Raw genomic sequence first — 26,965 nt, 5'->3', positions numbered from 1 at the left:
CTCACATATAAGTCATTTACATTATGGGGAATGGATTTTTGTCCCCATAATGTGACTGTGTGAACAGATTTAGGTCCCCAAAACATATGGAATACCAGGTGTACACACACCCACATGCACACATTTTTCACAAAAACTTGTCAAAGTTGTGTGGACCAGCCTCACAAGGTCAAAATGTCCTCACAAAGATAGGTTTGCTTGACAGTCGGTCCATACAGCCTACTAAAGACACACACACAGGAGGGATCTCATCGTTATCATTTAAGTTTCATCCTGGCAGAGCAGTGAATGGCAGATTTTCAAATACATAGCAGTGTGCGTAAAAGACATGTACGTATGTACAAGCTAAAGGATAAAGCGGCATAGAAAAATGGACGGACAGACAGACATACAGCGCGGATGCTCTCATTGCTGTAGCGATAGAGCAATTTCCAATATGCACTTTATACTTTATGCTGATTTTAATTGCGTGCACACACGGGTGCACTCTGGAAGCCTCGCTCATCATTATCATCTGTTTGTTTCATTTATGAATCATCCAGGCCGCCGTGGAGTGGATGGTCAACTATTCAAATCAGATTGTCACACATAATAAATGGAAAAACTCGAGAGTCCACAGAGGCTACTGTGATTTTTCTTTATTTCATTAAAAAAAGGGGGGAGGCGGGCAAGATTTGACTTAATACAACCAGAATTGCCATGGGATAACAATGAAATATTACAGGGATACATGTTCGCTTTGAAATGATGCGTAACGTACAAGGAGAAAAAAAAAACAACACATGCACACAAACACACACATACTATGAAAGTCCTCTGGCGGGCCTCGGGGGTTTTAGGGATCTAAACCGCTCGCTGGAAAATACACACCATACAGTCAGGAAATGCCCACAGTGTTGGGCTAAATGTCGGTCACCGCTAACTCTTGTGTGGTTTTATGGGTAGAAATGTGTGACTTTTCTGAATGCAAGCCGGCATCGGGCTATTGTAGTCATGAAACTAACAGGAGCCTAAAGAGGAAGATACTTTTGGCAGTGAAAAACATTGTGAGCGGGATTTTGGGGGTGAGTAAATGCACCGTTGGCTCTTGCAGAAGAAATGACGAGTACACTGAAAGCAGCAGGAAGAGCGACCTGTGAACATGCTGAAAATACACTGCGCCTACAATAATGCGCAGGGAACTGTAAAATAAAAAAATAAAGGAAATTGAAATACATAGCAATTTTTGGAAGAATAAAAATGGGATTTCAAAATGCATATGGCTAGTTCATAAAACACTGTCATATTAAAATCTATTTACATTATATATGTACAGGGTGTTCATCATAAATGCTCTTACATTACAATATTAAATTCAAATAATAATAATAAAAAAAAATCAAAAGAAGTGGGGCAGGAGGTATTTACAAAAAAAATAAAATAAAAAAAATCAAGAAACGGTTTGACATTTTTATCTGAAATCCTCTCCTTGATCCACTTCTGTCTTTAATTTTGGGTCAGATCACAGCTTACATTGTCTCTGATTGGGCAGTGCTTAAAGAGTATGGTTTTAAACTGGCAGCTGTGTTGCCCGTCTGTTCATCCTTCAATCGAGCGAGTGGCCGACTCGCTCTCATACTTCAACGAGGGTGACCTGGAACTGACCGGCGACGACCTCGGACATCTCAATGAGGAAGGCCGACTGGTTGGTGTAGTGTTGGATGATGTTGTCGTCCATGTTGACAAAAATCCTGAAGAAAAGAACATATATATATATATATTAGTGGTGCACAGAAAGTTGGACAACCTGTTTGTGTTTCTGTAAGAACGCTACATGCAAATGTGATGTCTCTGTTTCCTGTCAGTGATCAGTCATTTATTTTTTTTAAAGGAAGCTAGTCAGAGAATATCTCCGGCATCAGTACAAGCAGTAAATCAGGTCACTCTCCTCCTCCTCCTTCCCAGCACTAACACTAACCTGTACGGTCTTTAATGTCTGAACTAACTGCACGCATTCTGCCTGCAGGGATGGGACTGATTAAAGACAAGAGCAAAAGAGAGGAGGGAGGGAACTGCAAGGGGAATGCAACCCAACCTGTTAGCTTAGCTGCTCCCGGTGCAGCGATAGCTCCGGGCGAGCGGCAGAAAAATCACCTCAAGCTGTTTACAGCCTCTGCGAGGAGGCACTTGTACAAAAATGAGAGGGATTCTCGAGACGCCTGCTAATAACGAGACTTATCTCACAAGCGGCCTTTTCTCTGACACCTTTGAGAAAATGAAACGTGGCGACTTATCCGAAAGCACTGGATCGCACTGGCGCTTTGGGTTTGGGTTTTAAGCGCAAACTCGTCTGACCTTTGTCAGTGGTTGGCTCGCCTGTCAGTCAGTGACAGGTCGTTGGCGACATCATAAAACCCTCTGATGTCCCAATGAAACAAGTAAGTAACAGTGATCGCCCCGTGACTCATCTGCCGATCTTAAGAAATGTTTTCTTCCTCCTCTAGTCACCTTTCTTTATTTTTGGAGGAGCTGCAATTAACAAATTCCATCAGGCCCGAGCCAAGCCAAGCAACCTACCAACCCGGTTTGTCAACGTCAGCTTCCTTAAAGGAGGATGAGATTAAAAACACAACCTAAGCCCTGAATTTATGCACATTGTCTGTGTCGAATGTGTGCTTTAATAAAACGTTGTCTAAAGCCAAAAAAAACAACCTTTTGTGTGTTTTTCCATTATTATTAATGAACCATTCTGAGCTTTGTGTGCGAGGTGACTGTTTGTTGCACCAACGTGTGCGTGAGTGTCATTTTGTGTTACATTTTACGTGTAAAAAAAGAAAACAAAAACACTCACCCTCTCTTGCATTTCTTGTAGATTTTCCCAATGGTGTCTTTTTGCACACAATACTTTTCTGAAATCTGAGGAGGGAACACAAGACGACAGTTAGCATGACCCGCCGCTGAAAGACAGACGATACACATGAGAGATAACGTACAGTGAATGTCTGAAATGCAGAGAGTATATGAAGTGGTGAAAATGACACTTACAGCTTCTCTTAGGCCTGACACTGTGGGCGAGCTGAGCATGAGCGCGTCAAACACTTCCTCAGTGCTTGTCCTCACATACAACAGAACTAACAGGAGAGAAAAAAAAGTAAAAATGAGTAACAAATTTAGACGACAAAGCCTCATTGGCTCATTATTGGGTGTTTGAATTCTCTAGCTACCTCTCTGTGGATCTTCTCTGCGGGCTTGCTTGCTTGGTGGGGAGCTGTTCTGGTCTCTGTCAGGGTACAACCTCTTCATTGAACTCCTAGAGGCACAGCGTGAATGTTCAGTGTTAGAGAAAAGCAGCCAATGAGCTCCTACTTAGCAACAAACTGATAACTTGGGACGGAAAGAATTGCAGACTCGCGCTTACCTCTCGGTCTCGTCCATGGGAGCGGCCTGGAGAGACAGAGAAGAGGAGATCTGATTAGACACAACCCCCCACGGATGAAGACATTGCTTAATGTCCCACTCTGCCTTCACAAATGGAATGTTATTGTGAGACGGCGTTTCCCGTAACCACAACAGACCCACGTAAGAATGGACACTGATGGAGAGACAGAGATACGACCGTCTTGTGCTTTATCAAAGTGGACCATCAAAGACTTGTTTCCGCCTTCGTCAAAGTGCAGGCTGTTGGGCAATGTAGGACTTTCGTTTCAGCGTATCCTTCTCTTTGTTCCACCCATTATAGTAAAATAAGTTTGACGATTGTTTAATCATTTAATGTCTCACATGCAGACATCCCTCTACACCTATACTGTGGGAACATTGGCCTGTCTGAACAGCACACTCCCCTCTATTATTGCAAGTGTGAGTGTGTGTGTATGAGAGAAGCTGAGGACATGAGGGTGGTGCACACTGAATGTCAGGTGTCAGCGTGCCGCTGCACCAGGTGTGTGTGTGTTTTCGTGTGAGCCCCTATGGCTTAATCTCGGCGTCTGTAGCTGTAGCGGCTTGCACTGGTGCCTGGTTTCGACTCCAATTAGTAAGACGGGGCTCTTCACATCACTTTCACTGACACCGTCCCCTCCACCTCTTTCCCAGCCCACTACATACTTTCCCACAGTTTATTTCCCTCCCCCCCCCGCCTCCAACTCTCTCGTGCCTGTCCTGTTGCCTGCAGGAACACTGAGGGAAGGGGGGCGGGGAAGAGAGACGCCAGGAATAATGAACTTGAAGTGAGAGGGGCTCCTACCATGCGCTGTAAACTGGAGAGGTGTGTTTCTGGGATAAAGAGGACGGGCTGGGTTATGTGGTCGTCCAGACTCTGGAAGAAGGTACAGTCACTGCCCATGGAGCTGCTCACTAAAGACTTGGCTAAAGGGGAAAAAGGGCCAGTATTAGAATTGGATGGATACCAGTATTTCTTTTATTTAAACCAAGCTTTCATTGACAACACTCACCGTTCAGCTCATTCACGTTCTTTCCCCTCCTCTTGCTCCTTTTCCTCTCCTCGTCACGCATCTTCCTCTCAGCACCCTGGAGACAACGCACGCACACGGTTAACAACAATGACTTTGACTCAAAAGGACGACAAACTGAAATGTGTATCAAACTGAAGCCGGCAACGCACCTTATCACAGAAGATCTTGACCTGACAGGCGGCTCTGTGGATGAGCTGGTTGGTGCCTGAGCTGAAGTCATACGTGTCGATTTGTAGGTTCAGAGGCAGACCTTTCACTCCCTTCTGGGCTGAGAAGTCTGTGCTCAGAGAGTTGATGCCAATGTACACCTTAAGAATAAAAAGAGGGAAGAGTGGAGTCAGGATGCCATTAGGATTTCTGAGCCGTGACACCTGTTGTGCAACACATAATGTCATAATGACAGGTTTGCAGAGACGAATGCCAGTGAAAACAAATGTAGAAGCGGGTGGCATTCACAATGGAATGGCGTGTTTTAAAGCGCTGGATATAAAAAGAAGTGTCTAGAAAAAGACACTTCTACATGTTTAGTTTACTCTCGCTTCCTCATTGTTGGCTCTTTTTAAACAGTTCAAGCTAAATATTAGGGAAATATTCTGTGTTTGGTGGCCCCACTTTGGGATGCATAAGCCATTGTGGCCCTTGCCCACGGTGGTGAAAGGAGCCTTGTGGCTAAACACGTATCCAGGATTACTCCCCTCCCTCCTCAGCCACTCCTCTCTCCTCCACCTCCTCCTTTCTCCCTTTTCTACCTTTTCCTCCTCTCTTCAAAGAACTGCCCTTCACTCATTCGTGTGATGGGAAGAAGGTGTATTTACCTTGGCTTCTTCACTGGGATTCCACACAAAGGAGAGTGCGTTGAAAGCCACCTCTTCTATGTCACTAATGCCACTGAACACTTCTTTGTAGTCTGCTGTAAAAGAAAAAAAAACAAAAAACATGTTTAAAATCTTTTTTTAATGCATTTTATTCTCGGGGTTTCTACTCGGATATCTCATGGGTATACACATGTGAGACAAACATACCGATGTCGATGACCCTCTGCTTGGCGGTGGGTTGCCGCGCATGCCAGTGATTCCAAAAGCGCAGCTGCATCTCTGGGCTCTTGTCATTCTCGAACACAGCCATCACGACGGTCTGCAGAGGAGAGGGGGGGGGGAATTGACGGGAAAAAGCAGAGAATTAGTTGCACACTCATTTGACTGAACGCGTTTCATTCATCACTCCAAATCCCCCTTTTCTCTTCACGTTGTCATCACTTATTTGCCATGAGCTGCTGTGTGTTTGTGTGTTTTCTTATCCTCTGATTCACTTGACAAAGAAAACGGTTGTCGCCTCCGCTAACCCTTTAACCACACCACACCTTCACCCCCTTCCTTGTCCGCTCCTCTTTTGTTCCGCTGTGAGCTGAGCTGAGCTCCGCTGCACTCTGGCCTCTTTATACCACTGTACGAATAAATTACACAGGGCAGGACACGGTAATTTTAATGGAACCACCCCAGTGTGCTGGGTGTCTGTGGGGAATTAGTCACAGGGGAGCTGGCTGCAAGGGTGGGACAAATAAATAGGAAGGCTTGGCTTGGTAGTATGCAAAGTATTTTTCGTATTTCTAAGACTGCGAAAAATTCTTTTTCTTACGTAATGTATTATGCAGCAAAACCCAAAAAAACACAACCTCTGGAGAATAGCTGTTCATCGCACGTGACTATGACTCACTTTGACTTTGTTGGCAGTGAGGCAAGCGCTGCTGTCCACTCCCTGCAGAGTGATGGGGTAGAACTGGCCCTTGTTCAGGTAGACCATGGGCAGCTCACTGGACTTGTAAGCGGATGCTAGAGGAGCTCCCAGGGAAAACTGGAACTCGTTCCTATACCTATCCGTGGGAGAGCCGGTGTATGAGCCCGAATAGACGGGGCTGGATGTGTCCTCGGGGAAGGGATCACTGTAGGGGAGAGTCTGACATTCACACAAAGATATGTTGTTATGAACAGAAAGTGGGGGGCGGAGGATCCAAAGATGCACAGGAGTCAGGGCTCAGCTTTCCAATATAAAGGCATAAAAGTTACCTCATTGCTGGGGTCGGGGAAAGCGCCCGTCTCTGGCCACTTCTGCAGCAGTGAGTCGAAGATGATGTTGAGCTCCTGTTTGTCATAAGTGTCGGCCACCACGCTGGTCAGGGTGGTATAAGTGTCTGAGGTGGTGGGAACGGCGATGGGCATGGAGACGTTTTGCTTGGATCCCAAGACATCCTGAGGATGACTGGGGACGCTCTCGGAGAGGATCTTCATGACGTTGGCGGACGCCTCCAGTGACGCAAGCTCATTGGTTGAATTCCTGCAAAAGGGGGACGAGGAGGGCGTGGGAGGGGGGAAAGAGAGAGGTGATTAATGGCGAGGTCAGCATGTTTCAGTGGCTGTGTGCACCGTGACGAATCAACCATGAATAATACAGAAGCCTGCAGACAGTCTGTGCAAACGTAAACGCACACCGGCCCTCAGCACACACAGCCACTGTGAGGCAGAAGAGAAAGACAAGAGTTTGAGCCTGGGCGGGAACTATTTGTCTCTTAATCCGGCTTTTTTTCTTCTCCGTGTTTGAGTTTCTCTGTTCAGAATATTTGAGGGGACAACACTGCGCCCCCAGCAATGGCCATTTCTCACCCACCTAGGAAGTAGCAGTAGGAATAAGGAGCTCAGTAATGGGTGGACAACAAGCGTCTGTTCGCCTTGTTGTGAAACACTTGAAGCAAGCCAGAGGTAATGATAGAGAGAGGATAGATGGATGGATGGATGGAAGGACCGGAGAGGCAGACAATGATTCCTGTGACTGTGTTTGACTTTAGGATTACCCACACACCTGTTAATGACCTCCCACAGCCCTGCCTTTCTCTTTCAGTGTTATTGACTCACTTTAATGCATTTAATCTCGTGATAACGGGGGATGAGATCGACACAAAAGGGAGGACTTTTATTTTTGGAATAAAAAAAGCCCCTGGAAATTATTATTTTCTAATGATCTATGCCTATGATTTACAGTCACTGTGTGAAAATGCACAAAACAACATTGATAGAGTCTTTGAAACAGATGTCTGCGAAGTCTAACCTTTCTGTCATCTTGTTGATGTTACTGCCACGGTTGCAGGAAGAAATCTTGTGCTCTTTCTGGCTCTGGAAAAACATAAACGTGTAATTAAAAGGTGATATTTATGTTTTCATTCTCCAGATTGGAGTATAATTGACGCTGGTTTTCTCACTGGCAACAATTCTACCTTGCACTGTTCATAAAGCATGGTTAACGCTGCCAGGTCATCCCCTGGGTGGAGTCTGGGTTTGGAGTGGTTCAGCTCAGGGACGGGACTCTCCAGGTAGGACCAGGAGTCCATGTTGTAGTTTGAGTAATGGTTGTAGTTGAAATTCTCGCTCTGAAAAACCAGTCCCAGAGTCCTGCACGGAGGAGGAGAAAGAGCCACAGGGTTAGACTGATGTTTTGGCAATGTAAAAAAAAATAAATAATAATACAGACATGAACAATCCCGTGGTACAGTAGGAAAATAAAATCCATTACTGAAAGTGTTTTATGTTCATTGACACACACAAGTGGACAATGCAAGCGCGAGCTGCAGCAGCCGAGCCTTGGAGCACTGTACATACTTGCCCCCGAGCGCCGTGGGGTTTCGATTGCAAAACCACAAAGCTGAGTAACATCCCTAAGGAGAAGTGGTGTCAGAAACTTTGAGAGAAAGACAGCGGCCACCCACCAACCCACATTCACGCACACATACCTAGTGTTTTGTGTTTTCCAGTATTGTGAAGGAAGAGTAAACTACATTCCTGAGTGTAGTATTAGCGCGCCTTATTTGCATAGATCTCAGAAGAGGTGACGAGATTTTCTTACTAAACAAACAGAAACCCACTGTGGGGAGCTCTGGTTTTAGATATCACTTGAAAACGAGCAAGTAAATAAAGCCAGGGAGGATTGTGAGGATTGAATTTGTTTGGTGAGACTCTGGATTGTCAATATCCTGTCAACTGCAAGAAACTTCCCTTTTATTTTGGGGTTTGTCTTGAAGTAGCTAATGATCAAACAGTGAGTTTGTTCTGGATAAACAGTTAATTAGATCTGCTGACAGCGGTTGAAGGGGGAAAAAAAAAGCCTTAAGAGGAATCCACGGGTTTCTCACAGGGATTAATGAAGAGCACAGGGATGCATCCAAACACAGCAAGAGTGGAAATGCACACTTTAACCTTTTAACTTTTGCATCTATGTCTGTCTCATACACCTGCTCTGAGATGCACCTGTCTCTCCTTCTCACACTCAACATGCAGCCTCATAAAAAAACTCTCCATTTCGCCCTAAAACTAGCAAAGGTGCAGATGTTTTTATGCAGACACAAGATCAGACTGGGGACGTGGGGGTCTTGGGTTTCGCCATTATGTAATTCAATGCATTACATGCTGCCATTGCCCTCTGTTTCTGTCCAACACCTCAAGAGGAGATTCTTATTTCCCGGTCTCCCTTTGTGCTCTGTGGCCTCAAGGTGAGTGACAACACAAGCCGAAACAGAACCACTAAAATGTGTGTGTGTGTTAAACCCATACCTATCAATTTCCCCTGCAAAACATCCCCTTTTTTAAAAACTGGGATCTTTCACATGGGGGTCTCATTGCAGCAACCAAGGGGAGGGGGGGTGTCCAGTCCCCCCAGACTGAGATCTAACTTAAAACACATAGTGTACTCATGCAAACATTTTGACCTGAGCCAAGGAAGAGGAAAATAAAAATCCAAATGGAGCACAAAAAGAAGATAATATTCCTTGGCAGTACTTACTCAGTCTCTTTGGTCATGTCTCCAGTCCGAGTGAGCTGGAATAGATTCCTTTAACTTCAGCTCTTCACTGTTTCTCTGCGGTTCTCTCTCGGTCTGTCGGTGCGTCCGTCAGTCTAGTCAAGCAGAGCAGTGACACACAGGTGAGTCAAGTGTTGTGATTCCCTCTGAGCGGAGCCCAGATTTATTTCATGCCTGCACAGTTTCCCTCTCTCCTCTGATTGGCTGAGAAGAGCTGAGAAAACAGGTGTCTGATAGGACAGGTGTAGATCTCTTAACTCTTCCCATGCTGGAGAGAAACTGCCTTACATGTGTATGAGCGAGAGCACTTTGCAAGACAATCCCAGACAGGAGTACTTTGAATCTCATGATTGTGGCGGATAAAGACGATCCCGGAGGTGTGAAATGTTCGCTAATGAGAATGAGAAAAAGGCAGGAGAGGTGTGGAGCTAAGCTTTAACATGTTAATAGTTTTCCAGTATCATTTTTCACTCTCCCCTTCATTTCCATGTCATACACAGGTTTTGGTCTCATTATGCTGGAGGGGATCAGGGATGCAGATATTGGATGTTGCTGTTTAAACTGCTGAGGAAAAGTGAAGTGGAAAACTTTATGAGTTTTTAATTCACTATATTGTTGAAAATGATGACACTACACACACTTGTACACTTTTATTTATATTTTTCATCTGATCAGATGGCATTACTCTTTAACACACACTGTTATGTGAGGTTAAAAAAAAAAAGCACTTACTTATTGTATAAAATAAGCTTTGTTTATATGTTAATGTTTGATATACTTCTGCAAGTGTGGCTGATTGAACTATACACTATTTAATACTTTCCTAAAAAGGAATTACAATTAAATGTAATAACTAGAGTTGAAACAATTAATCGATTCATCGATTATTAACTAAATGAATTGGCAACTATTTTGATCATCGATAATCGGTTGGAAGTTTTTTTTCATGATTAAAACAAGATTGTTTAAGCTTCTTAAATGTGACCATTTTCTTCATTTCTTTGCTCAGGATAATAAAGAACTCAACACCGGTCGACATTTTTTAAGGTTTTCTGAACCAAACGATTCATCGAGAAAATAATCGACAGATGAATCGATTGCAGCTCTAGTAATAACGTACAGGTGGGATTTTATTTCGGCAAACAGGTTATGGAACTAACTCATTTACACAATGTACAATACACATGTATTGTGATTATGAGGTGAAGCGCTAACTTTCACTATTACTTACCAGTGAAACGCGCACTTCCAAATACCGCTCAGTGCTTATTCTACTGGGAGCAATGAGACATGGTCCTCATGTCAGTCGTTGACATTATCTGCCTCCCACACACTGAGAGAGACACACACACACACACACACACACAGAGGCAGAGAGAGTAAGGTGTGTGTATAATTTTATGTGGCTGTTTATCTGTGCATTTATCTGTGTGTGTGTGCTGCTGTCACCTGAGGGGATATGGCATGGAAACACACTGGGTGCGTGCTGTGCAACCTGCCCACACACTCACACACGCTCACGTACACATGCACATAAATCCTGAGGGTAAACTCAAAAGAGAAAGAAGACTTTGTGATTATGACTCAACGCCATGTTCGCGGTTGTACTGTTCATTAAATACATTCCAAACTAAAAATCTGTGTGCCCATAACCCCGAGTTGCTAAATGTGTGTGAAGCTCAGTGGATGAGCCTCTGTCTCACTTTCAACGGCTCGTGTGGCATGAGAACGACCCCTCTGGTCTCCGGTTTCTTCTCTCGCCAAGCCTTTGTGACATGTTCTCTGTGTGTCCCTCATTAGTGCAGAAGAAATTAACACATCAAAACGTGAAGCCCCTTTATTCTCACTTTTATCCGCCACTCTCTCTCTCACTGCAGTTTAGCTTCACCAATCATCTGAACATCAGCTACACATGCTAAAAAAAACATGTACAACGACATACGGAGCAACCGCAGACAACTTGACTATCGATATCGACAAATTTGAAGCGTGTTATTTGTGTTTTGTCAAAGGATACGTTGTAAATAAATAATAATAAAAGTTCAAGATTGCCACTTGATTTGAATACGTTTGTATGACTTTTAGATATCATTCGATGTATTATTAATTTAATATAGGACATTTTTGTTTGGAAACAGGAGATGTTACTGTCAATGAAACTGTCAACATCAGGATTTAATAAATGTGACAAATGTAAACTAAATAACGTCAGTTATATACGATATAAAAGAGATTAAAGTGACAAGTGGTATTTATTAAATTTATGTCACTTTACTCTTGGATATTTTGTACTGTGGTTGCTGGTGTGTTTATACAGTGTTTTAGATTGTTTTATTAATATTCCTGCCTATATTTGAATATTGTCTTCCTTTCATGTGTTTCAGGGCAGATCCTATAATCAGTTTCAGGGCAGATGCAAAATTCATCTCTCGTATTCTATGATTCATATGCTATGACTGTCCCTGTCATAATTATTGCGTGATTGTTCCATTGTTGTTTTAGCACATTTGACCAAGAAAAAAAATCCCTGTGGGTACAATACACTTATTTTTGATTTGAATGATTGGATTTGAAGTTGAGCTCACAACCTGGCAAGTCCGGGTCAGGTGTCTGATTATTTCAGTGGCTCCACAGAAACCTGACAAGCTAAGATGGATGGACATCAAGCGACAAGCCTTTCATGCCTTGAAACTCGCATATGAAGTAGGAAACCAAGATCCAAGTGTCCTGGTGCGTTGTGTGACTGCTTGTGTGTATGTTCATGTGTGCCTGCCTTGCACCCATGCATGGTCACATACAAACAGACGTCAGTGCTGGCTCTACGCACCAGTGCTGCTGAGGAGCAGCACTCTCTTATCACCTCTCTCCTCCCACTCCATATCTCTCTTTCTTCTTTCCCTGTCTCCAACAAACTCTTCCTTTCACCTGGGGTTTCCTGTTCGTCCCTTTCCCTCTACGACCGGTTTGCCAGTGAGTCTCATCCTACAACTGTGGCGCACTCAACGCAGGACTTAACCCCGGGTAGATCATGCAGAGTCACGGAGGTGAAGAGAGCAACCAATAATAGAAGGCAAGTCTTTTGTCCTGTGGCCGATCCCTCACATCATTTAACACTCACAACACATATCTCTCCATCTCCTTCGCTTTAATCTCTCCATCTGCTCCAGTGCCTGGTTTGTCATGGAGGAATGTGTGCTGAGGGCTGACAGAGATATCAAGAGCCCCGGGCATGTCGCTCTGCCGCTCACGCTGCAGAGCAAGTGGTGCACCTGTTACCGTAAAGTCCCTGACATGTTTACTATAGCTGCACTGCTTCGCCTTTTCCAATAAATACCACCGCTATAATGCCCCGCTGTAGTCAAACAACAAGCCAATAGATTTATGCAAATTCTCTTGACAGTAATTGGCTTCCCAAACATTATTATCATGTCATCAAATAAGCATCTGTCTATATTTTGCCTCTTGCATATTTGTTGTTCTGTTTCCTCCAAGCCTTATCACTGCAAGTTATTTTCAGACTGACACGGCGGTGAAAAAACATGGCTGGCCCACACATAACACTGGACATCAGGATCTATGACACCACCAATGCTCTAATGTCAAATCTAATATTCTCTACATTCCCAGCAGCGAGGAACACCTGGAATTTAAATTTTTACTTGACATGGGAACTTCCTCCAGGCACCCTGAACATCAATTATTGTTGAAGAAAATGATCCTGTGCGCTTGCTGTTCGAACACCCCTCTTTTTTTTAAGCTGCACGATGAGCACTGACAGCGTTTTTTATCATGCAGAAGCCTTTGACACATATGCATGCAAATCTCCTGCAGAGTGACGGTAATAAGCCATAAAACTATAATTTTGTTAGATGAAGGAAAAAGCTAAAAGGTCACTTGCAAGACTGTTGACAGCCTGAATCATAATATTTTTTTCCGTCAGTGATGTGCTGATATATACAGTATAAAGGCCTATAAATAAAGTGAATCCGGAGACATTTGTTTCTAAATGCTGTGTTGTCCTCTAAACTCTGTCAATGTTGAGTGTTTGCTATCCTCGACCAGGTGCTTTGACCTCCTCCTACTTGTGATATCAAGGATGAATGGGGAGAACCCTTTAACAGAATGGTGCTGTCACTTTGTTTGGCCTGGACTAGAGAGGCTCCAAAAGTCTGGACACAATCTCTTCCCCACCACCACCCACCCCATCAGCCCCACTCCTCTCCACTATTCCACCCATCAGCCAAGCGCCAGCCACTCCCAGAAACTCCACACTGCCCCGAGTCAGGGAATCAGGACTCGGGGGAGGGCAGTGAGGTGGGGGTTGGGGGGTGGTGGTGTGTAAGAACAGGAGAAGAAAGGGTAAAATAGGAGCTGGTGTCAGTATGAAAGGATATGGCAGTGTCAGTATAAAAGGATATGGTAGGGGTTTTAACTGGGGATCTGACAGGAGGGAAGAGTTTTGGAGCTCTGCAGCCACTTTAGAGTTTCATCAGTTTGGAATTTGCACGCTGGCCGCCAAAGGTCAGAACACCTCATGCCGCCTGGGGCAGAGGTAACTGCAAAGGATTTCATTGCTCAGTAGAACTACATTTCTCTGAAACCCCGCTTGAGGGTAACTGTCGTGTCGCAAAGTAGTTTCCTGCATCATCATCCAGATCAAACAGAACAAAGAAGGCGAAGACCATATTCGTGTTTGTCTTCAACTGAGAGCCGTTGTGTAAATGATGTAAATACAAGAACATCTCTACTGTCAGGGAGTTCATTTTTCATCACAACAAAAGCTTTTTCAAGTCACCAAATACTACTTCTCTAACATCGTCAGAAGTCTTACGTACATGTAGTCCCATTCAGTGCAAACAGAGCAATTTAACTATCTTACTAAAACTACGGGAATATGGGAACTACAGAACTACGGTGGCCTTCACGTGCCAGAAAGGATGTCATTCTATTGAATCTGCATGATATGGTTGCACTTCAAAACATGAAGCGCCCGATACAACAGAACAAGATGGTGATAAAACTCTTATTTTAAAGATATTTAAATAAATAAAAAAAACTTTTTATTTTATTTTAAAGCAATTACAGGCTTATACAAATGGTATATTAATTTACTGCAAGTAAACCATCCTAAATGTAACAAGCAAATCAAGATTCTAAAGCACTTCACTTCTCATATGTATCTGTGTACGCATATTTCTCTTTCATTCTTGGGCCTGTAATGCATCTGAACTGGCCCACTGAGAAATGACCTGAAATGTCTTTCTGAACAACTCGGAGAGGACACTCCTCAGGCTGTTTACTTTCTTTATCTTGACATTACCTCTGCATCAATTCACACTGTCCTTCCAAAGCACAGTGCGGTGTTGTTTCGACAGTAAGACAGGCACGTAGGTTCTTTCCAAGCATTCGGCGAAGAAGCGTTTGTTTAGTCTGCTGATAATCTGTGGCGTGTTTGCATACACTAAGTCCTCTTTCACTTCTGTCTCAGACTATGTGTTTTGTTTTGGGAGCACTGGTATGAACACAGACCAATGACGTGCTAAGACAGCAGCTTCTGTAGCATGTACGCGGTACACTGTGTATAGCGGACATACTGTGGATGGACACACACCCTAACCATGGCCCTTAACACACACACACACATGTCCGCAATCAATGCAAACTTTTCCACAAATTAAACCTCTTCAAAGGAGGTAACAGTCGCAGACAAAAAACAGTGATGTTGATACAGATTGGTGATAATCTTGCCCGATACACAAACCACATATCTGTATAACATTTCAGTTCTCGCCGCTCTGCCGTGTTGTCTAACACATTATCAAAGAAATGCCACACATACGGAAACGTCTGCCAACAAACAGGATCATCGAGATCCGAAGCAGAAGCAGCAGCAGCATTGTTACAATTTCAATTTACCAGCTGAAACTAGTACTAGTCTGACATTACAGATAATTGCTGAATGGTAATATTAGAGCTGTGAGACTTAAGTTTACATTTTACACAAATACTGTAGCAAAACACTGCGCACGAAGGAACCCAATGGGTCAAAAATGTCAAGACATGACAGGTTAGGAAGCTGTTTGGATTCTCTCACACACACACAGATGTACGTAGTATTCAAAATGAGGACAGTCATAGCCCCTTACTCTTACCTTAACCATCACAACTAAATGCCTAACCCCAACCTTAACTCAATTATAACCCTAACCATAAAAGAAAGCACTTATGAGGGCCAAAATGTCCTCACTTACTTTATTTATAAGTTTTACAAACCTCACAAAGATACCCACACAAGAACACACACACACACAAACTTGAATCTTAGTGAGAACACATCATAACCGTACCTATCACGACTAAATGCTTAACCTTAACCCTTCACTAAAATATAACCTAATCCTAATACTTACCCTAACCTTAAAACCAAGTCATAACCCATAAACAGCCCTGTTAAGGTGTGAGGACCAGCCAAAATGTCCTCACTTTCACAAAAAGTCTCTTCTTGGGACACTGCATTGATTTCCATTCATTTGGACAGGCTAACAAAAGCATTATCCTCAACCTTAAAGGAATACTTCACCGATTTGCATTTATCTTTGTATTACTAGAATAGGGGTAGTATTTTTGAAAAAGTATGCTTCCCAACCTCAGTTTCCCCTAAGTTGATAAATATCTTCATTCTTTTCTTTGTTACGTGCCCACCAGTGACACTTGGTCCTGTTAGCGTAAGTGTTAGCAAAGATGGCGGACACTGTTTACATTCTGGGAATGAGGTCCCGTCCCCCCTACGAGTGGGTCTAAAGAGCAGAATTAGTGTTGCAGTTTCAAGCCTCGGACCAAGGCTCGGACCAAGTGTCACTGGTGGGCACATAACAAAAAAAAGAATGAAGATATTAAGATGTAAAAACAAGTAAATGCAAACCGGTGAAGTATTCCTTTAACTATAACCAGCCTTACCATAATTCAATTAAATTCAAATATTAGCCCTAAACCTAACCAGTTCCTGGTTAAATATATATATGTATATATATATATATATATATATATATATATATATATATATATATATATACACACAGACACATGCACACACACACTTATAGTGTCTCAGCCGCAGATTGTGGTCCCACCCAAACAGAGAGCAGGCACTGGGCTCATCTCCATATCAGGTTTCATTCTGCAGAGCTTAGACGAGAGAGCTCTCACCTGCAGCCACTTAAAGACTTTGAAATGGACATAATCAGTGTAGGTTGACCTGTGCAAAGCACATCAACATAGTTAAACACATAACATTTAATACAATAATGGTCCAGTTGGTCTAAAAAGTGTGACAACGTTCTTGCCAAGGTCACCACCAGGAGTCATGGTAAGCTTAGTTTATACTAGAAAATGGTAAACTGGGGGTTTTAGTGCATGTTGGAGCATTTTCTAACTGGCAAACCAGCAGAGTTGGCACTAACTTTAACTGTTTCCCGTCTCTTTATTCTAAGCGAAGCCGTGGCTTCATATGAGATTGTTTTGCTTGTGCAAAAGTTGGAAAGACAGCATTGGGTACGTTTTTAATAGAATTGGTGTATTCCTTTAACTGCAAGTCTTGTTAACTTGCGTGTACAGCAACCTATTTTTCAGATAATTACACACTGACGGATTATTCACGTGTCTATGGACTGAAAACACCGTCAGTGTATTCACCTTTGCCTAAAGTTTTGCTGTCAAAGCAATTCCGTCCCTGTTGTACCAAGCTCCACACATCACATCACACATTCATTTTAATGCCAAAATGAGAATGAGCCAGGTTTGCTCCCCACATCCTAAAGCCTGAAGCCCTCAATGCCCTGGAGAGATTATCGAGGTTGATAGTTTGGTTATATTTTCCCGCAGGCAGTAACACAATACGCAGGGGGTGTGAGTTCACAGCAGATACACTACAGCTCATATTCTCCGTCAAGAGATGTGATACAGCCAGGCGGACATTGTAGCAATTTATCTTTCACAGATGGTGACACTGACGCAATTGGATGACAAAGTCTTCCTCGTGTTACAATTGTTTGTTATGAGTCAAAAGTGGACGCGTGATTTTTGACATGGACGTTCACGTCCGGGTCAAAGTCAAGTGGAAACTAGAGGCAACGCTCGTGGGAAATGACGGAAATGATCAGAAGTGTGTGCAGGTTTGATCAATTACTACTTTTCATTTTTTTCCCCCTTTGCCTAATGATAAACATCTGTCTCTTCCACTCTCCCATCACCCCTCTCTGTTCCTTCCCTCCTCCTCCTCCTTCTCCTCCTCCTCCTCATCCACCCAGCATCATTCTCTGTCCCTCTTCCTCTATGGATGAGTGGTGATATTCCCGTGGGATAGTGGAGGAGGAGAGATTTCCAGGGACTGTTGCCTCATCTTCCCAAAAAAAGCAGGGAACATGTTCAGACCACCTCACCCTGACTTCAATAAAGAAACCCTCTGACAGAAACTCTTTTTTTTCCCACAGCCATGCCCTGTGTGTACACATTCCCTCTTTTTTAGAACACAAAAGTTTCTTTATTTCATTTTGGATTATTTGTTTTGTAGTGATGTACACGGTTTTCTTTAATCTTTAATCTCATGTCTTGTTCACAGCGATTTATCGCTGAACATTTTCTCTATCACATCTACAACTTTTCAATTGCTATTTTTATTTATTGTTGTTTCCTTTAGAGAAAAAAACGTTTACATTGATAATGACCCTGCAAAGTTGAACCAATTTTTCCATGTTCACCTGTGATACTTCCCCGTAATCTATTTCTCTCGTTCTCTCTCTCCCGCCCTCCCTTTTCCTTTCTTCATCTCGCGCCCAGTTTCACTCTACAAGTCTTGGCTCGTCGAAGAATTAGAGGAACCACACACTCCTTTTCTCCTCAATGCTCTGGAACAATGACAGCGTGTCCTGCTCATGGGCCACAGCAGGGTGCGCCCCACATCGCACGCAGGGAACACGGAAGGGTGACGCACACGTGCACAACCCCTGCCATTTTCGAGGCCAGAATCTGTTGCCCTGGTGATAAATTAATCTGCTTTTGCACTTTTTCAGAAGCGAAAAGATTACGTTATCATTATGAGATTTCATTCTCTTAATCCAACTATGAACCATGCAAACTGAAATAGGCGAATGGTGAAAAATCCGCATGGTGTGACCTTCAAGCTGAGAGAAGAAAAAGTAAAGTTATTTAACCGACTACTAAACTGGAACTTTTTTGAAATTGTAATTGCTTGCTAAATTTTATATGGTTGTTAAATATAGCCTTTAAAAAAATTAATCGATTGATAAATAAAATGTATTTATTTTATACCAATAAGTTGGTTTGACTCTTGAGTGTTAGTAATAATTTTCTTAGGTTATTAGTTCAAACTTGTTCAACACAACAATTTTGTTTTACTAGTATGATATATATACTTAAGGAACTGGTTAGGTTAAGGGCTAATATATGAATTGTGCACAGGTTAGGGTAAGGATTAGGATTAGTTTATGATTTAGTGAAGGGTTAAGATTAAACATTTAGTTGTGGTAGGTAAGGTTAGGGTAAGGCAAAAAACAGTGACACAAGCTTTAATTGCAAAAAACTGAATAGAAAATAAAAGTTAGCAACAATATGAAGAGTAAAAAACCCCCCCATTCATATTGTGTTAAAAAAAACAATCTTCTTTTCCAATAAGTTATCTCTCAGTTATATATAACTTTGTCCAACTGTTCTGAGCATTGACGAAAGAGAACGAGCTACGAAACCTCACCTCGTTGCAATGACAATAAAGATCTATTCTATTCTATTAATCTATGATCTAATGATATCAAATATCAAATTATCACCTCTTTTATCGATAACATGACAAACAAGTATCGGAATATGTAATTGGCACATAAACGACATTTCCTGAATACCTAGAATCAAGTCAAAAAAAGGAAAATCATGCAGAGGAGAGTGACTTAATGTTGAGTTTAGATGGAGAGGAATAAAGTCGATATGTGCACATGTCATCTTATTTTGACGTCAGCAATTAATTAAATGCACGAAAGAATGGGAAAGTACGCAAATCGCAGAATTAAAACTTTGTTGTGCTGAAATTGGTGCAGTGCTAATACTGCTAAAAGCTTTTGGGTGCTTCTATTTAAAAACCCAAGTCATAAATAACATGTAAATGGGAACACAGCGATTGAAATGATGTTCCCTCTCCATAAGTCTAGGATATTTTAGTCCACATAATCATTCTTTTTGACTCAGATCCAACACACATGCACCTGCTGTCTTATGACTGTAGCCTCTCCTGAAAGACAATTCACCTGCCAGTGCAAAGGAGGGGGGAGGAGGGGAGTGGAGGAGAGAGGGAAGGACAGAATGAAAAGAGGAGGTAGGGAGCGAGAGAGAGAGAGAGAGTCATGCCCTCAAGATAAATGGAGTTTATCACCCATTTAAAAGAAAACGCAAATCAAGGCAAGTGTGAATGGAAGGGTAGACAAGATTTGAGGAAGAGGAGGAGGTGTAGAAGAGACAGAAAGATGGGGGGGAGGACGGAGGAGAAGGAGGCAGGAAGGGAGGGAGTCGTCGTCTCCCACAACAAGTCTAACCTGAATCTAAAGCTAACAAGATGCCGTGATTGCAGGGTGCTGAAAATATGAAGGAACAACCAAAGACAACAGAAAAAAAAAAGAAAATTAAACAGAGGCTTTTGTTCAACCTGGGCTCCTCTCTCTCCTCGGGTTTCAGACATACAAGAGTTCTGTCTCTCTGTGTGTGTGTGTAAGTGTGTTTCTGTCCATCATCGACACAAACACATGCACACAAGGAGACAAACCCTCACTCCCAAAAAAAAAAGAAAAAGAAGGCCCCGGAAAAAGATGTAACAGACAGGATAAAGTTGCGTGCGGTCACCCATGTCTGGGGTCACGCTGCACCGGCAAGCACTCAGGAGTCATGCAGGTAGCATGTGTAAACTCAGTCATCAATGATACACACAAAACACATCCACATTTCCATGCATTCATAGGGTAGTATTTTTAGTTTCTATACGGTTAAGATGCATTGACGTACTAAGCAGCATGTTAAAGCTGGATTTAAGGACATCAAATTATATTTCTACTCTCTTATAACTGTAACTGTTATAGTATAAATTCATTCTTCAGTGAGTGATCAGATTATTATTATTATAATAATTATGTAAAAAAAAAAATATATATATATATATGGTAGAATCAAACACATTTCTCATAGTAAGTCAAGACTCAAGGAGGAAATGAAGGAAGTTATTACCTCATCTTATGCAATCACGCATGTATACGCACACTGTTGTTCACTGAAACACTTATATACAGTCAGCCCGGGTCAACAGTTAACACACGGTATCATCTTACACTACTTATTACTGCAGATGAGAGAACAGAAAGGTGATCACTGTCTGTGAGAATGGGGGCTCTCACAACAGTGTTTTTAACTGCCATAAAGTCAAGTATTTAAGGTTTGGGTCAAATTGCTTTGAAATTCACACAAATGTACAACAATGGTAAATAAGTATTATAATAAGGTAAGATTAACGCCGCTGAATATGAAACAGAGTCTGAGACGTTTAAATGTTCAAGTGTCACTGCGCGACAAAATAAAAATCATAAATTGACTTTTTATTCTACGCAGATTAACAATTATTACTTATGCCTCAAAGGCCATGGTTGAGCAAATTTCATGCTGCAGCATGAAAGTCGGAACAGCTTTAGTGCAATTTTTCAGTTTTAGTTTTTGGAAAAACAAAATGATTTAAGATAAATAAATAAATAAATAAATAAGTAAATACAAATAAAATATTGAATTTTACAGGGAAGAAAGTGTGTGCGCTAATCAATAAAAGACTTAATGGAGTTGAGGCAAAAATATAATTAGCAACCTTCTGACCCTCTCACCTGTGCTCACACAGAAAAAAACAAACCATAATTACAGATATAAGCACATATAATAACTAGGTGTGACGCACAGAACAGCATAGCTATACACGGCCACTGTAAGAGGTAACTGCTTTGTTGTTTTGTGGATGATCTCAAGTCAGATGGTTCGGTGCAACTTTCTTTCATTAGTGTGTCTGTGCGTTCAAAGGACTTCAGGGATAATTACAGTATGTTTGCCAATGATCACTGTGATTTTCAACAAAAATGGAGACTCAATGGAACTCAGAATTGAATACATGAAAGTTCACCGGGAGTCTTATTTGGCCTAAGCAGTAGATGAATAAAGTGTGATTTCTCTGGCAAAAATGTAACAAATGATTTCTCAGAATCAGGCCAATACAGAGAGTGTTTCATGGGACATTAGGGCTCCATGCAGAGGTGACCTGGAGCAGAAATCACCCTGTTACCCACACCTCCCAAGAAACATTACACAGGACCTTATTTAAAGGATCTAAAGCATATACATAGTTGAGGTGCAAGGTGCAAAAGGGTTGTCTTTAGTGTGTGGGGGTGAAATCAATTAAGCCAATCAGAGTTTATCTTGCAGGTGCCCCTCTCAATCCTAACTCCTAAAACTTAAATACATTTTATATTAGAAACTGACTTTTGATACTTAAGTGCAGTAAATGTCATATACTTTAAGACTTTTACGTCAGTAATATTATAAAAAAGTGACTTCAACGTCTACCAAAGTCATTTTCTGGTAAAATATTTGTACCTTTACTCAAGTATCACATGTTAAATGGTGAATATGGTGAAGTAAACGAGTCTCTGCTGAGGAGATGGCTCTGCACGCTCATGAGGTGAGGTCACTCTGTGCCAGGTTTAAGAAGAAGCCCATATCTGCTGTTTCAATTAGCACAAAACTAGACTAGCCATGGTGCGCAATGATAGCAATAAGTTGACAACCACTCATTTCTTTCTATGCTATATTATCTTTTTCAAGCCATACAGCATATGAGTGCTTCATGATTCAAATGCTGACACGCTGAAATGATAACGTTTTTGGGGCCTTGCTGGAGAATTTGAAATCAGGGTATCAATGCATTCTACTTTTGATCCGATCAGACAAATGAAGCAGGTTGTTGATTTGGACTGTCATAATCAGCCAGGTCTTGGGACCCTCTCTCGTTAGGCCCCAGAGAATTGCTCACTTTGCATTTCCTGTTTAATGCACCAGAATACAGACACCAGACAGCAAAGAGGGATAAGTCTCTCCAGAGAACAATCTGCGTCCTTTGTGACATTTCTTGATTCTGTTTGGCCAAAGGTTATAAAGCACACACGTGGTCAATGAAACCGGTCCCTGGAGGGATGCCCAAAAATCACCCAAAAAAATCACAAGTACTACCACACCCACGGTCATGAACCGATTCAACGAAAGTCAAATAACCAAATTAGCATTCTTTATAATCACGTCATTGTCGCTTAGGTCTCATTGTTATGAAATGTTCCTCACAAGCCCGGACTTGCAGAGGATCTGAGAAAAGCCTGCTCTTCCAGCATCGCTTTGTAACGTGTTAACATTCCAAGACAACATGGAGAACCACCTAATGGAGCAATGACTTCCTGTTGTATGGTGCAGTGCAGCGATGAATACATCCCCTCATTCCCTACTCCTATCTAACGTACACACATTCTTCAGTCGTTACAAAGGGATGCTGGTCTGTTTGGTTTTTTAAAACAGGCCTGGCAGTTATTAAATACACACTGTCATGCATGTCACTAACGTTCACGCATTCCTAGTGGACAGCGCCCACGCACCACAAGGAACTGGCACAATTGTAAGAAACCAATTACATTTTGTTGATAGTAAATGTTGAGTTGATTGTAAAATGTCATTCCCTATCGTGCGGAGACTACTCATCTTCCAGGTTGACAAAAGGTGTCGTAAATTTTAATTACAGGATGTCTAAGGCCCAAAAAAAACATCGTTATGAAAGTGTTTAATGCCTTAAAAAAACAAAAAAAACACAGGTTTTTCAACTGGGAGCCAGAGGTGTGAAATTTCGACAAACACACAAGATATCGAGGGAAAATTTGCTGTAACCTGAAGCAAACACATAGAAGCAACACAGAAAATAAAATAAAAATCTTTTTCTACATGACCTCTGTGCTGTAACAAGCACAGTGAATCACTGCTGCCTGTTGGATGAGAGCCCAGGTAATGATTAATGATTTCATTGATTTTGTCCCTCGTGATAAAATGTAGTAATAATAATAATTAAGTAAAAGTAGTTGATAGTTGTTTATATCATTTATAGACCGAAAATAAATTGTGAATTGTGAATAACTTGCCAAGTATCAAAGTGAATACATTTGAAAACATCATATATTTAATTTCTTTTTTTTAAGTAATCCGTAAATGACTTCAAGGAATCAATTTGATTATTTCATTCGTTCAGCTACAGGGAAAAAAAACAAATTAACATTTTAAGGTATTACCTTGGACTCTCAGTCTCCAAAAAAAACTATATTAATTAAGTGACGATTAAGCAACACATCACTATGTTGCATATTGTATATGACATTTATGCTGTATGTATGTACATAATACAAATCAAGCTACAGCTAGACAAACCTCACTACTACTACTACTACTACTACTACTATCAACACTACCACTACCATTACTTAATACTATGTAAACTGTCCATATTCTAAAATTGTGTTTAACCTGAAATTATGCAACGTGTCAATGTTTTATACACTTGGTATCATTATCTTCTCAAAACTTTATTTGAAAAGTTAATTGAAGGGTCTTTTCATCTCGAACACTTAATCTGAGACAATGGAAAAAGCCATTCCCCTGCATTCCATAAAACCACGCACCTGTTAACACCCTGAGGAACGAAGCACCTGTTCCACATCTGTACTTAACTCCTCTCCACACAGTTGGAGCTGTAATCAGTGCGTGCGCGATGGAAATCTTGGGTCAACAACACAACAACTCGTTCCAAAAAGATGTGAAGAGGTTGTGAACGAGATTAAGCAGTGACAGGCGTGGTAGACAAGAAAAAACAACTGTATTGTTTTGATTTAGCTATTGTTAGGAGTATTGTTTGTTTGCTGCTGAAGAACTGAACCGGCACTTACACTGGATTTGAAATGATATAATATCTACTTTGCATACTGTACTTTTTCCATTCACAAGATCAATTGTTGCTTTCTCTTCCATATGCCCGTACCGAACTGGGCAAAAAGGATTTCGTCCACTCTGTACCTTTTGCATGAAATATGTTGCAGAAAGATGGGAAACTATCTGAGTTACTTTAAATGCACTTGTTTTTCATAATGTGCTTGTAAATCTAATCTGGATATTCTTTCTTTTATTTGTTTTCTGTGTTTTAAATGTGTAACTGTTGAGTTTTTCCTATGTGCTGCTGCCTTTCTTAACCAGGACACCCTTGAAAAAGAGGCTCTTAATCTCAATGGGATTTTCCCGGTGAAATAAAGTTTAAAATAAATAAAAAATACTGCACTCTACTTCAATAACATGCAAAGTAGTGCTGCTTACTCTTTTTCAAAAGTGCTCACATATATTGATTTTAAAAATAAGTGCAATTTCATGACCTCCAGCAATAAAGATCATGTCATAGCTCTGAGCAAATAACTGCACAGGACAAAGTCATAGCAGGGTTATAACCCTAACCCTAACCCTCTATACTGTGAATTTTCTGGGACAGGATTCTCTTTTAAAACTATTACACTACTGTAATTTGTTATTATGTGACATCACAGACGCGCACTAATCAATTCAGCATAGTTTCACAGAAAGTCTGTGTAAAATCAGCTTTTTCCTTTCATTTCATTTGCAGCAAGGCTTATTTTGCAAAGAGTCACACACACAAATGTCAGCGTGTGACTGAAGATGTACAGTTTGCACTCAAACATGGAATTTGTGGCATTGTAAAACAAATTCTTCCATAGACTCTGCCTCCAAGGCAGCTCCAACAGCTGCAGTAACAAAGAAGGAGGTGTTTTAAATCTACGCATTTAGACGGAAACCAGTCATATTATCGCATTTACAAAATGATTGACGTTAAGTGTCACTGCAGTCAGTTTTAATAACATGCAAAATGGTGCTGCAGGATAAAAAAGAAGTGAGACTGTGACTGAGATTACAATGATGTGTTCATGAAGTGTTTTGGGGAATAAAAGCAAAATGCATTAATTTCCAATCGAATGATAATCTTTTATACCGTATACAGATTTTTTTTTTGCATTCTCGCCAGCTCCGTCAATAATCATCAGCTCAAAGCTCAGTCTCTGCTCAGGATGAGGTCTTGCAACATGGAATGTTTACCACAAAGGCAAAATACTTCATTCCACAAATTGCTCCTATGTAACTCAGCGATAAACAGTGTCACACAAAGGAGAGTGGAAGTTTTGAGATGGAGCAAAATTAAACGTCAGTCAAACAAATAATCCCAAAAAATGTGCACAGTAATGTCGTAACTTTATTTCAAGCACAACTGTATTTTCGAATATGGCGTTTCACTCCCTCTGCTGGTTTAAGTCTCAAACGAACAAGACAGAGCAACTTCTCTTTTCTCTGTTAAAAGTTTGGTTCAGTTTAACTCTTGAACAGTAAAAAAGCAAAGACTATATTGGAGGCTGTCTTGTAAAACAACCCCACAGTGGCATTATCACAGCAACTTGTTAGTATAATTTCATGACAATATTTCATTTAGAAGCAGTGAATCATCAGTTGCTCACATGAGACGTGAAAAGAAAACTCTGCTCTCTTTTAAATCAGCAGCTCACACCCTACATTGACCTACCTTTGTTTTTTTCACAGCTCCAGTTATAGAAACACTTGCTGACGTGTGTACCGTGTCCCTCCTTCGCTGCTGCAATGACACAAAGACAAGGACAAAAAAAATGTGATGCCATGGTGACACAGTCATAATCTTGGTTTTTCCAGGTGGAGCAGAGGTTGTCAAGTTCACGTCGAGAGATTAATATGTTCAGGTGATGACATGGCTTATGTGTCACTTAATTTATGAACATACAGTCATTTTGTAATGGATATAAAGCAGAGGAATAAAAAAAAAAGAAGAAAATAATTGAATTTGCATCTGGCTAATGTCACTTACAAGTGCTCAGAGATCAATAACAGCTCAATGGCACAGCCTAATGTCCAGGGGAGGTACTGCAAACAACAACCAAGAAATGTATTTACTTTTCATACATAGTAATGTGCTTTATGAGTAAAACAAAATCACCCCCATTTTCTTGCTCTCTAGTTACAATAACAAATATAAACTCTTAGCTCTATTATCCATATGAAACCAAATGATTGGACGTGATACTTTGGTTGGGATTGTTGTACTAAAAATGAGGAGAAATGGGAGTTTTATATGGCAAGCGGTTTTCTCATCAGTAGACAGGATAGTCACTAACACAAACCTGCATTGTCATTCTTACTCATCAAAACTAATAAAATATTTATAATTCAGTTTCTACTACTAGTCAGAATGATGTCACGGATGCCATTCATTAGTATGGGGTTTGTCATCATGCATATCTACAATATCCACAACTGATATGTAGATATCGCTAATTCCAGCATCAAATTTCTCAAATTTTGATCTTCTGCACTTTAAATTATTTTAATATTTGTAAAGTAAATTACGGGTTTATGCTGCACTATCATAGTTTATGCTACATTTTAGTCAAACTTTTTGTTATTTTTATTATATTTTA

The 26,965-nt window shown here is 41.2% G+C and overlaps 1 protein-coding gene across 2 annotated transcripts; it reads right to left on the bottom strand.

Moving 5' to 3' along the window:
* Nucleotides 1-1,575: 1,575 nt before the first annotated feature.
* grhl3 (grainyhead-like transcription factor 3) lies at nt 1,576-26,412 on the bottom strand. Of its 2 annotated transcripts, XM_044046865.1 has the most exons (17): nt 26,356-26,412; nt 26,041-26,109; nt 9,276-9,388; nt 7,717-7,891; nt 7,551-7,615; nt 6,515-6,782; nt 6,165-6,404; nt 5,474-5,585; nt 5,267-5,361; nt 4,601-4,759; nt 4,431-4,506; nt 4,223-4,344; nt 3,398-3,423; nt 3,204-3,289; nt 3,025-3,110; nt 2,831-2,895; nt 1,576-1,730 (listed from the first exon to the last, which is right to left on the bottom strand). In XM_044046865.1, the coding sequence occupies exons 3-17, from the start codon at nt 9,290-9,292 to the stop codon at nt 1,613-1,615; spliced, it is 1,710 nt and encodes a 569-aa protein (XP_043902800.1). In that variant the 5' UTR covers nt 9,293-9,388; nt 26,041-26,109; nt 26,356-26,412; the 3' UTR covers nt 1,576-1,612. The 2 variants fall into 2 exon arrangements, with proteins under 2 accessions (XP_043902800.1, XP_043902799.1); XM_044046864.1 differs by lacking the exons at nt 26,041-26,109; nt 26,356-26,412 and having other exon boundaries at nt 9,276-9,422.
* Nucleotides 26,413-26,965: the final 553 nt, after the last annotated feature.

This window comes from Solea senegalensis, linkage group LG16 (assembly GCF_019176455.1).
Source record: "Solea senegalensis isolate Sse05_10M linkage group LG16, IFAPA_SoseM_1, whole genome shotgun sequence".
Lineage (NCBI taxonomy): Eukaryota > Metazoa > Chordata > Actinopteri > Pleuronectiformes > Soleidae > Solea > Solea senegalensis.
This window is presented reverse-complemented; position numbering and strand designations above follow the sequence as displayed.